Raw genomic sequence first — 16734 nt, forward strand, 5'->3', positions numbered from 1 at the left:
CAATTTCATTATATACATATTATATACTCAAAGTTTTAAACTTCTTCATTGGTTTTTTAAGATATACTCTGGACAAAGACAACGACCCCTCAAATTGGGGAAGAAAAATCCATGACTTTCTTGAACATTAAAATATCTCAATCCAAATAGCAGATACTCATTATTATTTCTACCAAATATACATTAAGTTTTGATCAAATATGTTCATCGGTGTTATAGATAGCATCTAGATAAATTATGTCTACAGATGGACAAGGTAATTCCAGAATACCTTTGTAACTTCGTTTGTAGGGGTATAATGAATATTATCAATAGATAAAGCGTCGTCGAAACATTTAAATGTCGAACTGAAGGCCACAGCAAGATATTCTTTATTCTCGTGTAGCTTTTCAATCAATTTTGTCTCAAAAGAAATCCAAAACATATTATATAAAAATATAATCCTTGTATTATCAATTTTGAGTACTTTTGTACGGAATCAGAGTGATTCTTATTCAAATGGCGGAAAACAAGATATGAATATTTTGTGTTCCTCATCAAAACTGACACGGTGGAGGGTAACATGTGAGATTCTAGAAAAGAAAGGGTCAGATACAGTGATAAAATGTAGAAGATGTCCCAGATTTTAACCTATACTCACGGCAGAAAGAGAGTTCTTCATCGTACAAAAACTCACCGTGATGTGATACAGCACCTTTATCAGTTTTAATGTGATATCTAATATACCTGTAATCACTTGTAGTGCATTCCAACGGGAGAATGAACAGTCACAACCTATGCTAAACGCTGAAAGTTTGATACACCACCGGGATCCGATTGAAACCGGATGTCCCAGTTCCAAAGCAAACACCATAATCATTAGGTTACCCACCAAACTAGAAAACACAATAAAACATGTAAAGATAAGTCAAACTGTAATTGTTTTGTTCCTATGTAGTCAATGGGACGGATGAATCTGAGTTAATTGATCGATTGATTGTATATTGTTGAATGTCCCCATTCGGAACTTTTCTCTAATATGTATAACGATCTAGTTCGTCAATACAACCTCGCATTGGGTCAAATGCTGTCTGACGTGTTTCATACCGATTGCTAAGCCGTTCTTGGCACACTGATTTTGACTGCGGATAACTCCGTTTACCTGATCAGGATATGGGGCTCACGGCGGGTGTGACCGGTCAACAGGGAATGCTTACTCCTCCTAGGCACCTGATCCCACCTCTGGTGTGTCCAGGGGTCCGTGTTTGCCCAACTATCTATTTTGTATTGCTTGTAGGAGTTAGGAGATTGATCACTGTTCGTTATCTTCACCTTGCATGTAGACATCACTGTTGCTGGTGAATGACTTCAAAATTTAGGTCTATACTTAGTGTTTACGGTTTTTGACGAGAAAGGAATCGTTTATATAGTACTGAGCATGAATACGTAACAACTAATCAGTCAATATCCTACAAGATGAAGTAAACTATGTAGAAAGACTTTGTTGTATGTAGGATAGAAACCAAGAAGAATAAACGAACAATGGACATCAAACATCAAATATATACTGAATAATCTAACAAATACAGAATGGGTAAAAGAATAGATAGTGAAATCACGATAAAATCATTAAAAGTATGAGTACAATGGCGCTATTTGTATTTGTAAACACTGCGTTATTTGTACAGTGTAAATGTAACGCCTGTTTGGCAACTGATGAAGGCTGGGAGAAAAACGGATGGTTAGAAACAGTTAAATAATCTGGGGGACATACTTGAAATTCAATGACAGTAAGTGTTGAGAATGGCGGAGTATAACAGACAACAGACATGTTCACCAAGGGAATGACTAATGACATTGATACTGGAAAGGCCCCATGGTTAGGAAGGATTCGTGATAACTTGATGCTGGTTCTCAAAAGGCAGTCGGTGAAGAATTACACAGCAAGGTGCTACACAGGCCACAGTGGACATGAAGTGGAAATATCAAAGATGAACCCGCAGAGGGAAATACAAAGTCAAGTTAAGTTTCGAGCAGATCGGGAAACGATACTAGCACACTGTAGAAGTAAATATAGTACTCCCTAGAACTTCACTCAAAATGTATCATTTTTCGTGTATGCAATTCTTTGCAGTAGCGTACGTTCATTTTCCATTTTGTGTATAAATTTGCATATTTCATACATTGCAAGATCAATAAACTATTGAATAATTGAGTTTGCGTATCAATTCTCTAACACCCATTTGAGTTTTCTTGGTGTGTTTATCAGCTGTTTCGTCATGCTTGGAACCTTACATATTATCTGTTGTTTTCGCTAACACCTCCTTTTCAACCAAAAGTATTGTTTATCAGGAATATACTCTATAAATGATGAAATCGTGGTCTCCAACAGAATTTTGTAACTGTTAGGATAATTCTACTGGCTTACTTTAATTATGCAATCTCCTCACTTGTAACTATGGTATTTTTATTATATCACCAACATCCATTCAATATATCCAGATGTTAATTAACTAGCTGAAATCATGAACATTAATATCCTAAAGGAATATTCTTTACTATGTCACACAATCACGTGACTCAATATCCATACACGGAGATGTTCCAGTAATAACTAGTTCCATATAAATATTAGATGTCATGCAGTTGATATTTTAAGTAGCTAAAGAGCTAACTCTTATCTATTTCAAATATAGTATGGTTTTATTAAAACCAAATGTCTCCCCTCCTCCCCAAATTGAAATTCCTCCAAGTTACACCTCTTTCCCGTAATGTACTGCATATGATATGAGAGAAAGCATGGACAGGATCATAGACATTATGAACTGCACTTTGTGCATAGAGGAAAATATGGAAAAAAGATTCAACATCAATGTGACCAATGCCATTGCTGCATATGATAATAAAATAATTACTGGTATGCTGAAGTACTAGTAAAATATGCACATGTCCTTCTACATAAAATACTATAAAACAATCTTCTTAGATCCATTGTAAAGTTTAGATCCCCAAGTCAAAACTATGTCAGAATGTTAATAAATGGTAATGAACTGTTGTTCAAAATGTCATGGTTATGTGAAAACATATCTATACATGTATGTAGGAGAAGTGTTTACAAGCTATTTTACACCCTTCATCCCTCTTAGGTCCACTATAATTTTAAGGATAATGATTGACACTACTGTTCCTACAATATGTATATCTGCAAATAGCAACGAAGCATTGTACACAGTTTCAAGATTATTGGATAAGCCATATAGAAGTAGTATTCACAAGCTTTTTATACAGCTCACAATTATATTATATTTCCTATACCCTTTAAGAAAATAATTGGATCCCCATATGCCGACAATATGAAGATTTGCATATCACATATATCGACAATATCAATATCTGCATTTCACGTATACTGACAATATGAAGAGATCTCAAAAATGTAGACCCCATGTCACAATAGGTGTGGGACGATACAGATCCTTCACTGCTGAAAGGTCGTAAGCGTCGAGGATGGAGCTAAATTAGCAGCCCGTAATTAGCAATGGGGAAAAATTTTGGAGTGGGACGTTAAACAACATACAACCAACAATCGACATATCCCGTGAGGACCCGCGTTAGAACTGGTCCTCAGTACCCCTTGCTGGTCGTAATAGGAAACTAAATGGAGGAGGGGAAATATACAAGAGGTTATGGGCTACACCGCTCACCTGAGTCACCTTGGCCCACATTATTCCTTCAATCTGGGTTCAAAATCTTGGTGTCATGTTTAACTCCAAGATGGATATGGAGAAACAAGTGAACTCTGTCAGCAGATCTTGTTATGCACAGTTGCGGCAAATAGGCCATATCAGAAAATATTTAACAACAGAAGCAACTAAATCTCTTGTGAACTCCCGAGTTACATCAAGGTTAGATTACTGTAACGCTCTCCTGGTTGATGTTCCAATGAAAGTCCTGAGCAAGCTCCAACATATTCAGAACACTGCCGCACGTCTCATATCCAGGACCTCTCGTTACAACTATATCACTCCAATACTAAGAGAACTACACTGGTTACCTGTGCAGTATAGGACACAACATAAGATACTTACTTATACTTACAAAGCCTTACATGATGAGTGCCCAACTTATATCAAACAATTACTAGAGGTATACAAGCCTACCCGAAATCTTAGGTCTATAAAACAATCAGTCGCTTTAGTTATTCCAAAAAGTCGAACCGTAACATACAGAGATCGGTGTTTCAGAACAATAGCTCAAAAACTGTGGAATGCTCTTCCAGAACATGTAAGGGACTGTAGAACACTGTGTGCTTTCAAGAAGTCACTGAAAACACATTTTTTCCATCAAGTTTTCCAGGACTAGTTTCTATCATTTCAGTCATTCGTGTAGGTTAGATTCTGTGAAAAACTGTGAAATATATATATATATATATATATATATATATATATATATATATAAAAGGAATTGTATGTTTTAATGTATTATACCCGAGACATTATATGCTGTGTGTGCGTTTGTGTATTTCATTATTATTATTTAAATACGCCCTGAAACTGATGTTTATTATTATCTAGCATATTTATGGTTATCTTGTGTGTTCATGTTTTATATGTACAATGAGGATAGGTACAGCTTTTAATGTTTTATTTATTTTCTATGTATTATGTGTATAACATTCTGTTGTAAGGTATATATGCATTGTGATGCACCTTTGGGCGTACATAGTGTATGAAAAGGGTGCTATATAAATATGATATTATTATTATTATTATTAAAAAGTTTTCCATAAATATTCGCTTGTTAAACTTTGATTGTCTATTGTTGGTTGGTTGCTTTACACATCTGAATCTGCACTATGCCAGGAAGCTTTCATGTAAATGTTAACTTTTATGGCTCAATGGTTCTTCAGAAGAAGAATTTTTAAAGACATTCTCTGTGTATTAGTATGTGATGTTATTAGGAAGTTTTCATGTAAATCGGTAATTTACTAGTTCAGTGGTTCCCGAAGAGAAGATTTTAAAATAGTTTCCATGTATATTTGTAAAATTTTGATCCCTTATTGTGGCCCCATCTTACCCCTAGAGATCATGATTTTAAGAAACTTGAATCTGCAATACGTTAGGAAACTTTAATGTAAAGTTCTACTTTCCTGGCCTAGTGGTTCTTGAGAAGAAGATTTTAAAAGATTTTCCTACATATTTGTCTGTAAAACTTTGATCCATTATTGTGGCCCCATCCTACCACTTGGGGCCATGATTTGAACAAACTTGAATCTGCTCTACATCAGGAAGCTTAAATGTAAATCTCAACTCTTCTGGCCAGTGGTTGTTGAGAAATGTTTTAAAGATGTTTCCTGATATATTTGTATGTAAAAAATTGATCCCCTATTATGACCCTATCCTACCACCGATGGTTATAATGTCAGGAAGCTTTCATGTAAATTTCGATTCTTCTAGTCCATTGATTTTTAAATAACACCACCCTATTTTTCATTTTTGTGATTATCTCCCCTTTGAAAGGAGGATGGCCCTTCAGAAACTGAAAGCCTTACACTTAAGTATGCTTTTCGGCAAGTTTGGTTATAATTCGCCCAGTGGTTCTGGGGAAGTAATCAAAAATGTGAAAAGTTTACAGACAGACAGGCGGAGAGACGGCGGACAACAGGCGATCAGAAATTTTCACTCAAGGCTTCAGCTCAGGTGAGCTAAAACTATTGGGAAAGGTTTATACTATTTGTAGCACCGCTCCTGTTTAGCCCAAGATATCAAACTTAGGCATTTTATTTATCGGGGTTTTGTGTAAATGATGGAACAGTAAAATCCCAAATGACAATTTTTATGAATTCTTCACAGAATATAAACTTGAGAGTAGGGCAGACCCGGAACCCTGGTATGAATTTATTTGTCTGTTTTACGTCCCTAGAAAATAATCCACTTATGTCACGAGTCACATGGTTCTGTCTCAATGTATGTTCAATGTCATTTAAAGGTCAAAGCGACAAAATCATGATAAAGAAAGGGGAATTTATTGACTTCCAACAAAAATGATGCTAAACTTCTAATAGCAGGTACTCTTAAACGAACGGACAGGTACAGCTTACTGTCAAATAAATTAGAATATTACTTTGTATCATCCATTCTTTTATCGACATCGCGCCATCGTCCCTGGTAGACTTATCTTCTCTTTTTAATGTAGGTGGGTCGTCATCAGATACTGTTAACATAGTATTAACAAAGTAAATATCTAGTCAGACGACTGTTGTCTACCACATACATTTTTGATAATCAGAATTAAGTTAAGATATGAAAATATCGATAAAAATATTCAATGATTACTTTTATCTATACCTTGTTTCAACAGATGTTCAGATTCAGAAATACCTGCAGCATTGTTGAGGAGAGGTTCACTTCCATTTTCCTGGTTTCCAAGATTTTTTCTTTCTCTGATGTCGTCATCAACATGTAGTGAATGGCGTCTCTCTACAAAAAGAGGTGGTTTTTTTTTTCATTTTTCAATAGAAATTTCAGAGGGAAGATGGAAACACACCCAGCTTTGTTTATCTAGAACATATGACAGAATGTTTTTGAAATATTTTTGGAATGTTCTGTCATGTTCTTTCTTCCATAAATATCAAGTCAGTTATGTCGACGCTTAGTGTAGTTAAGGGGTTGTTTCTGAATTCAAATGTGTGGGTATCGCATATAATTACGTCTTTATACAATGTCTCAATCAATGGTGATGACAATATTACTTGGTCGCTGTGTATATTTGCCTCATCAAAAAGAGGAAAAGAAGAAACTTTTATGTTAGATCATTCCATGCATTGATTGTAAATAAAAGACATCAAATATAAGGTGTTTTTTTTTTTATTTTATACTGTGTTATAAAGTTAATGACAAAAAGAAATACTATTATAAAGATGCTGGTGAAAATCTGAATTCAACCTTCCCTTGTTCCCAATTAGCCTTGAAGTTCCCAATATGTCATGTACACATGTAGTAATACATACAGGTAGCAATATTCCATTATCACTTTCTTATAGTGTGTATATATCTCAACTGATTCGCTACGCAATAGCTTGTTCTGTGTATGATCAGTTTTTAAATCGAGGCAGGCTACTGCCAACCAATTTGATGGTTCAGAGGTTTCAACACTCTCGTTTAAAGTCAGCATTTTGCAAATTTACCTTATCACGATATAGGGCTCACGGCGGGTGTGACCTGTCAATAGGAGCTGCTTACTTATCCTACGCATCTGATCTCACCTCTGATATATCCAGGGATCCATGTTAGCTCAACTCTCTATTTTGTATTTCTTATGAAATTAAATACTGTTCGTTATGTTCGCTTCCATATGCGTGAAGAAATATTTTCGAGAGGGACGTCAAACAATATCCAATCAATCACACAGTCAACCACCACATGATACAGTTACAATACAATCTACTGAGTGTATTTTGTTTATTGCTGCTATAAGATATATTTACAATAACTGCTGCATTTAAAGTCATGGTTTTATCACATTAACTGGCCAATTACATTCTTATGTGAACATATTTACACCCTCAAAATAAGAACTAACTAGAGAAGAATATGTATTTATAAAATGCATGATAGGAAGATTATCTAAACTTTTAAAAAAGTGATATGACATTAACTACACAAGAATACTGTGTTATTGGAGTTTGTTTATACCAAAAAGAGTTGTCATCTTTATTGACAGGCATTGTAGTTAGTAATCCACCATATTACATCCCGTTCTGTGAGAGACAACAGAAGTAGTTGTTGTCATTTCTTCATAATTTACTATATTTGATGGATTTCTGAAGCAGATTAAGAAGTACGTGGGGTTTTCTTTTTGTCAGTGGTGTTACTGCATTTTGTTTTTCAAAACAAATACGGATAGTAATCAAATGCTTTTACTAAAGGTGATCTTGGTGTGAACGTGATATTTTGTGAACTCTCAATAAACCAAAATGCTTGTCAGACCTACTGAGGAATTATTCAAAGGGTCACACAACAGATGCAGCAGAGGAAATCAGTGAGTTTAATGGTTTTCACGACGTTCTTAAAAATAGTGAACTATGAATTCAATATTGACATTGTAAACAACATGTCTGCAAGTGCATCAGTTCCATTTCCACAACTTAAAGACGTATTTACAAGTGCCACCATGAAAGAAAATGTAATTACAAATTTTATTAAATAGTAAGATAAAACTAAAAGGAACTGAAACAATGTTCCTATTACTAATAATGGTTATCTAAATTGCTATTTTTTTTTTTTTTAAAAATAAATTCATTAAAAGTGCTATTTCAAATAAATTTGATGATTGTTTTTACTTTTATCCGTCAGTGAACTATAAGATTGTATTGCATTACTTATTGATATTTTTAGATGTATATGAATTATGGTCACTATTTTCAAATATCTAATAAAAACAAAAAACAAAATATGGTAAAATCTGCAGCATATCTGATATCAATCATCAACTTTTACAGTATTACCCCGAGGGTCGTACGCTGATATTGGAGTATCGGGTTAATATGGGGTATGATTCAGATTTTGCCATGTGTTATTCTCTATTTATCGTCCCTTGTATATAACTCTCTAGACCAATCAGATAACGCGTTGTATATAACTATCATATTGAGGTATTATATTAGCATATGTTCCCTTTCCATCATTCATCTTTTTTAATATTCCATACATTGCAAGATCAATAAACCATTTAGAACTTGTGTTTACGGAGCGATTCTCTAACACCAATATGAGTCTTCTTGGTGTGTTTATCAGCTGTCTCGTCCTGCTTGACACCTTACATATCTTTCTTTTTAACTTACACCATTGCTTATCAGGAATATAGTATATAAATATATGATGAAACCATGTTCTGGAAAAAGGCACATTAACTGTTTCATGTTTCTGCAATCTTCGAACTTTTAAATATGCTATTTTTTTTCATCATGTCACCAACATGCATGTAAATAACCGAATTTGAATAACTAATTGACAATAGTATCCTATAGGAATATTCTTTACAATGTTACACCATGGTGACTCAATATCCACACATATAGATGTTCCAGTAGTAATTGCTTATCTACACGTGTTTGATAACATGCACTTGAAAAATGAAGTAATTAGAGCGGTAATACTTTAAGATTTCTTTCAAGTATAAGTTGTATCTATTGAAAACAAAACCGCCACGGTTGTCTAGTAGTAGAGCATTCGCCCCGCATGCAGAAAGTCGGGCTTCGAATCCCAGATGCAACATACCTAAGTCTTTAAAACAGGTAGTGGCAGTTTCATTGTCAAACGGTCGGTATCAGGTGTGCATGTTACAGGTCCTCAGAGATGACCTTAAACGAATGCCCCGTGTCACAGCAGGTGTGACACGCTATTGAACCCTCATTGTTGAATAGCCGTAAGCGCCGAACATAAGCCTAAATTTGAAGCCCTAAATTTCTATTGGTGACGTCACCTCACGAGTGAATGTGGTTGATTGATTGTATCTTGCTTAACGTCTTGCTCGAGAATTTTTCACTCATATGGAGACGTCACCAAGACAGGTGAAGGGCTTCAAATTTAGGCCTATGTTCGGCGCTTACGGCCATTGAGCAGTGAGGGTTCTTTAGCGTGCCACACCTACTGTGACACGGGAAATCCGTTTATAAGGTCATCTCCGAGGACCCGTGACATTCACACCTGGTCCCGAGCGTCGGGCGATGGAACTATCACTACCCGTTTTAACGACTTGGGTCTGTCGCGGCCGGGATTCGAACTCCGGCCTATCGCATGCAGGACGTACGCTCTAACCTCTCGGCCACCGCGGCGGTCCCCTAGTGAATGTGGGATGTGGAAGGAAGCATAAACAGGATCATAGAGATTATGAACTGCACTTTGTGGATTAAGGAAAAAAAATGGAGAAAAGATTTAACATCCATGTTACCAATGACATTGTTTGATATTATAAAAACAATAATGATTGCTCTGCTGAAGTACCAGTAAGAAAGTAAGCATATAAAAGCCTATAAAAAGTTATTAAACACTCATCTTAGATTGGTCCCACTGTAATGTTTAGGAAAATATTAGATACCTCAGTCAGAACAATGTGGACGCCATTAAACGATAATGAAGTATTGTACATAATTCCAAGGCTATGCGACATTTTCCATCTGTATATATGTGTTAGAGGAGAAGTGTTCACAAACTATTGTACACCCCCATCCCTCTTACATCCACTGTAACTTTAAGGATAATAATTGAACCCCTTGTTTCAACAATATGAACTCTATCGGATAAGCCATATAGGAGAACTATTCACAAGCTATATTACATCCCCAAACCGTTTTAGATCCATTGCATGTTTTAGGAAAATAATTGCATCCTCACATCCTTGCAATACGAATATTACAAATGGCAATGAACCATGTATACAGTTTTAAGTTTATCTGATAAGTCATACAGGAAGAAACGCGTTTATTAGGTTTTGTGAGGGACAAACGAACAGACTGGTAGTTTAGCAAACAGACAGACATAAAGTCTAATTTAAACATGTCCCCCATGGAAGAGGGAAAACATAAAATTTTAGGAAAGGTGTATACTCATATATTAATATATCGCTCTTGTTAAGCATTAATCACCTGTACCAAATTTAGGTACTTGATTTATCGGAGGAGTTTATGTAAATTAAGATATATCTGGTGTGTCCAGGGGTTCGTGTTGGCCCAACTCTCTATCTTATATTGTTTATAGGAGTTATGAGATTGATTACTGTTCTTCATCTTCACCTTTCATCAAGTATCAGGTAAACAATCAATACACATCTGACAAGAAGACGTGGAAGAGCAATATATGTGTATTGTCATATCCACTTCTTCATTCATTAAATCAAGAATTAGAAAAAAAATACTGTGATTTTTCAAGAGGTAATTCGCTTCATTGTATTAGTACATGTTCCGGTGTTTAAACCTTTACTGAATTTATTGCGGTGTGGTGCTAGCTTTTTATAGAGGTAAACCTGATTTGTGTCCAAGTCATATCACAATTGGAATCAAAATAAAAATAATTTTTAAAACTCTTTTTTCTATTGTTATTTACTCGAAAAGCTTTCATATAGTTTAATCACAGTTGTTTTCAAGTCATGTCACGCAAAAAAAAAAAAAAAAAAAAAAAATTTTAAAACATGTTCCTTTATCAATCTAATGTATTATTTCTATGGAATTGTGAAGTGTTCTAATTCAAAAATGATTATTTTTTTTAAATATTCTTGATATCTTTGAACTTTTTGACTCACGTATCACCAATTCATTTCACTCTGAATATTACTTAAAGTTACAAAATGTCGAAGAAAATGGCCATATAGATAAATATAAATTTTGCATAGGTCAAATGTTACCTAGGTATCAATAGAAAAAGTTATCATTACTCAAAATTACTTTTTAAAAAAGAACAAAAAAGCAATTTATGTTCACATGAAATTTGTATAGGGGATGCTTACTCCTCTGGTGTGTCCAGTGGTCCGCGTTTGCCCAATTATCAATTTTGTATTGCTTATAGGAGTTATGAGATTGATCACTGTTTGTTATCTTCACCTTTCATATACATATGCATATGTATGACACGATGGTACTCAGAAAAGGGCAACACATCTTCAATAATTGCTTTGAAACTGAGGTAACCCATCTTCACAAGTCAAGGGTTATTGATTCGTTACCTCGCACTAACCCTTGACATCAGTCGCTATTTAAAAGTTGGGCTCGAGAAGAAGGATGACGCAATACGCTAAAATTAATCAGCCAATGGAATTTCTTGTTTCAGATGAAAGTTTGGTAAGGGAATAAACAGAAAGTAAAAATTGGCGTCCGTTGACGAAAAGATATGTGAAAAACATCAAATCGATCATTTGACTGAAAACCAAAACTTTCGATATCATGTATCAGAGAAGGAAAAGATGTTTTTATTGGGACTAAAACCGGCAGTGGTAAATCGCTATCTTACGAAGTTGTTCGCATTATTTTGGAAAATTTGTTTAATTTGTTAAAACATAGTCGACAAACGTACTTCGACAATCCATCATTTTCATTCGGATCATACCCCAAATCCTCGTCTAATTGTTTCTTCAAGCAAAACGAACTCCCGAAAATCAATCGACGGTATCTGTCTTGTACTAATTGGCCACAAATTTTACACCATAATGCCTTCGCCATGCGTGTTTACTGTTTAGTTTTGTTTTCGACCGATATAAAAGCCGTTGTCTGATTGGTTTGCAGCTTCAGGCTGCAAACCAATCATATGCTTCTTCTCGAGCCCAACTTTTAAATAGCGACTGATGTCAAGGGTTAGTGCGAGGTAACGAATCAATAACCCTTGACTTGTGAAGATGGAGGTAACCATCAAATAGGGAATATTGAGGTGAATATCACAGCGAAGATCGATGTCAACACGTAATGCTACAGTTGAACAGCTACTACTAATATGTATCAGCGAAATAGTTTTCAGAAAAAAATATTTATATTCCGCAGTTTGGAAGTAGAAAAACCCATATATGAGCAAACCTTCTTGTATTCCGTAGCTCAGTTATTGTTACTGGATAATCATTGAAATGTCTAATGATTTAGCACACCACGTTTTAAGTAAACATGTCATTTATCATCATGATCAACACAAGTGACGTAATAAACCACGTTTAAACAAAATGACGTAATAGACCAAAATATACAAACATTCGTTTACTAATGGATAGTTTGCAAATGAGCAAATAAACATGTGAATTACACAAATTGATCCCGGTCAATATACACTTAAAATAGTATTAATATTTGATATGAAACTGAGCTAAACACCAAATAAGGGAAAGTGAGGTCAAAGAAATTGTTAAGGTAAAACAAATATCGATACAGTTGAATAGATGCCTCCAATATGCATCAGCAGATAAGACATGATAAAGATATTTTGAATAGTTTCTTTGAAACGAGCTAAACACAACGTGACACGGAAGGACAGACGGGAGGACGGAGGAATGGAAAGATGGAAGAAGGGCATGACTTACACTCAATATTCCGGTCATATCCATGACGGGGCATAAAAACGACAAAAATGATAATGGGAGGGAAATAGATTGATTTCCAAAAAAAATTATGCTAATCTAATAGCACGTATTTATGGAGAAACTGACATGGTAGGTACAGTTTGCTGTCAAATAAATCAGAATCTTTCCTTCCTCCCACTCGGACACAGGGATAACGTCATACACCAGTGTGTCAGTTTCCGTCTCAGTCTTAGCATGTATTGTAAGTGGTGTGCCATCAGATACTGTTGAGATTGCAAGGACGTTTTTTTCTAGTCAGGAATCCTTTGTGCAAAGTGTGTTATCTATGATCGAAATTAAGTTGCTTATAGAAAAAGCTATAACAAAAATATTCAATACTTACCCTCATCTGTAAGTGGTTCCAACAAAAGTGTAAATTCAGAAACACCTGCAGCATTGTTGACGAGCGATCCACTTTCATTTTGTAAGTTTGCAAGATTTTGTCTTTCTCCAATGTCGTCATCAGACGGTCTTGAATGACGTCTCTCTACAAGGAAAAATAGTTTTTCAATTGTCAATAAAAATACCAGAGGAAAGCTCAAGACACATCCAGCCTTTGTTGATCAGGAGCCTTTGATAAACACCTCCTCAATGTTTTGGAAGGTTTTTGACACATCCTTCATTTCATAAAAACAAAGTGAGTTATGCGAACGCTTACAGCGTAGTTTGGTTTTATAGCCTTGCCTCTGAATTCAATTATGTGGGGATTGCATACAACTCAGTCTACATAAAATGATTCAGTAATGATGACATTAATTTACTTTGTATAATGATGTGCACTGTCTGCATAATCTGTGAAAAAGCTATATTTTGTTGAATTATCAAATAATTTTGTTATTGCATATTGCATTATGAAGCTAATGATGAAAAAAATGCTATTAGGAGGATGTCAGTGAAAATCTTAGTTTCCCTTATTTGGTTTGAAGTCCTCATTGCTACAAGTAAATAATTGTTGAAGTGTATTGTGATACATAGATCGAGTTACATTATTTTACGATTTCATTTTTTTGTGCTTTATGTAGTTTAGGCTTCGCAGCCTAAAATATAGCTTCCGGAGAAAAATCACCATGCTACAATTACGACATCACACCGACACTGAGTCCCAAAGAACAAGGCTACATTCTACATCGTAGGGATAATACCATTCCTCGTATCTCACTGTAGCTACTTCTGTACACTGTATCATGATTGTATTTCGATATGGACGACGAATGTCTTATTGATATTTTATAAACAATGTTTTTAATTTTGATATTTCCAAATTTAGTTATGGATTTGTAGAATTTTCTGTTTCCAAACGTATTTTCCACAAAACATCCATACCCGCAAGTATATAATACATTGTTCAGAGCTTTGTGATTTCATAATGGAAAAATGAATTACCTGGTGGCTGCGTATTTTCTGTCTCAGCTACAAAATAAAAATATTTTGATTAAATATCAAGGTATTTGAGAATGTGCCTTCTCAATCTAATTAGATTGATACTTTCTTAATGAATCTGTTCCATGTTGGAAACCAAACAACAAATTTGTAAAATAAGCTACATGTATGTGAAATGAGATTATTCCGCAATTTCACATAATATCCATTGTTATTAAGCATGGACTGATATATTCAATGTAGAAAGAATACGTTGATTTTTCTAAAGCACATATATGAATGATTGCCATTTATCAAGGCTGTTTGCAAGTGTACGGGAAAAGTACTTAGAAACATTAGATTTGTTTTACTATATGCCCATATGCGTAGTATTGAAATAGTTCATGATAAATATGAAATTTGACTCTCCCTCACACGTCCATTGCTAAAGTTGTTTTCTCTACTACGTCTTCTGTCGAAACGACTGTTCATTACACTATTTGGACAATGAAGTGAGTTCGATTACTTTTATCTTCCTATAATTTGCATGAAATGTCTAACTTTTACAGTTTGATAAAGATATTCTTTATTTCTATGAGTCTATGAAAATGTCAAAATGATACGGCATATATAACTTTCAATAGATAAATCAATGAAAGGTTGTTTTGTCCCATTTTTGTCTGGAACAACTTGTGATACTAATTTAACAATATAAGATTTCCTTGTCCTATGTTTAACGTTAAATGTAATATTTCAGGGTTTACCAGAGAGATTTAAAAACGAAACTGTCATGACGGTTGCATTATGATACTTATCATTTACTCTATACTTTATGTTCATCTTTTCTTTCTTAACACTCAGAAAATGCACCATTATCGGTGATCAGGACATTACCTCGCTCGTTGGAGTTTTATCGTGTTTTTATCGGATGTGGCTTGTTAAGGTACTTATTTCTCTTGTTTATTTTTTTTCCATTGTCAAGGAATACAATGACCAATACACTACAAACGTATTCGGGATGTACTTGTACGGAACGAATGAAAAACGACTAATTGATACCATATTGTGATCAGTTTTGGACACGACGCAGATTTCAGGATGTTTCATTGAAACTGCAAAATTATCAGAATATGAAATAATTATGGCTGTTTGAAATTCAATCTTCTTATATAAATATTTATATTCATATTTCTAAATGAGCAATACTGAAAAGATCAATTACCTAACAACTCCACCTCCGCCTCCTCTGTATTGCCTATAAGAAAAGACACGTGTTTATGTAATATTAAGGCATTGACAAATGAGCTTTATTTTAAAAGAAGATCAAAAAGAAACCATTGCCAATGAAAGTTGTTACACATACAACAAAAATCACGATTTTGTTTTTAAAGCATATTTGTACAAAGCATGACAATGATTGTACCTGGTTTATCCCTTCTCATCCGTTTCTTTCTCTTATTAATACATAGCATGACAATGATTGTACCTGTTCTCTTCCGTTTCTTTCTCCTTTTCCAGACAACGAATCCTATTACAATTCCAATGATGACCAGAAAAGCTACCAGTCCTCCAACAATCGCCCCAACAGGTACGGCGTTTGTAGGTAGCGTTGTAGAGTCGTATGTCTCTGTTGTGTTAGAGAAGGTCGTCTCGAAGCTTGTTGTAGAGTCATATTTCTCTGTTGTGTTAGAGAAGGTCGTCTCGAAGCTTGTCGTAGAGCTTCCCCAGGTGTCCTCTGTAGTGAACTCCCATGTTCTATCATAATATGTAATAGACATTAAGTATAAACCAAATATATCAATGTATCACGCTATCAATCCATGTTCATAACTTACTTATTTGGACAAGACGGGTCAGCAATATAGCATTTGTAGTCTGTGTTGATTGTCAGGCAGGCGGGATCTAAATAAATTGGAATGGTGTAAATATTCTAAAATACTTCTTGATATCATATCGCGTTGTTGATTGTAAAAATATTAAGATCGTGTTGAATTACACATATTTTCTTACATTTGTATATTGTATTAATCTTGAAATGCGTCTCTGGACAGCCTTCAACAAACCCTGCACAACTTCTTTTAAAAAGTTCTCCTTCGCTGACTTCCAAACAATTACCTAATGAGTAAATGTAAATCAGTAAATCAAACGGAGTTATCATAATAACGGGCAGTATACAGTATAACTTAGCCTATCCTTTTGTTTAACATAACCTTGCTGCTTCATCTGAATTTCTGTTAATGATGATAAACCGAAAATAACTATGGCTAAAAAATAAAACACACTAGTCACTAAATGCAGAATAAA

General features: G+C 34.7%; 1 protein-coding gene across 3 annotated transcripts in view; it reads right to left on the reverse strand.

Annotated features, from left to right (window-relative positions):
• The window catches only part of LOC125676215 (uncharacterized), a 144847-nt gene that overhangs the window by 116387 nt on the left and 11726 nt on the right, over window positions 1-16734 (reverse strand). For all 3 annotated transcript variants that reach the window (XM_056159040.1, XM_056159042.1, XM_056159041.1), the window contains exons 3-10: window positions 16441-16545; window positions 16266-16332; window positions 15917-16185; window positions 15653-15685; window positions 14455-14481; window positions 13415-13558; window positions 6327-6458; window positions 6103-6192 (exon numbers count right to left, since the gene is read on the reverse strand). In XM_056159040.1, coding sequence (XP_056015015.1) covers window positions 6103-6192; window positions 6327-6458; window positions 13415-13558; window positions 14455-14481; window positions 15653-15685; window positions 15917-16185; window positions 16266-16332; window positions 16441-16545 — 867 coding nt within the window. The remainder of the gene's footprint in view (window positions 1-6102; window positions 6193-6326; window positions 6459-13414; window positions 13559-14454; window positions 14482-15652; window positions 15686-15916; window positions 16186-16265; window positions 16333-16440; window positions 16546-16734) is intronic.

Source organism: Ostrea edulis, chromosome 3 (genome assembly GCF_947568905.1).
Source record: "Ostrea edulis chromosome 3, xbOstEdul1.1, whole genome shotgun sequence".
Classification (NCBI taxonomy): domain Eukaryota; kingdom Metazoa; phylum Mollusca; class Bivalvia; order Ostreida; family Ostreidae; genus Ostrea; species Ostrea edulis.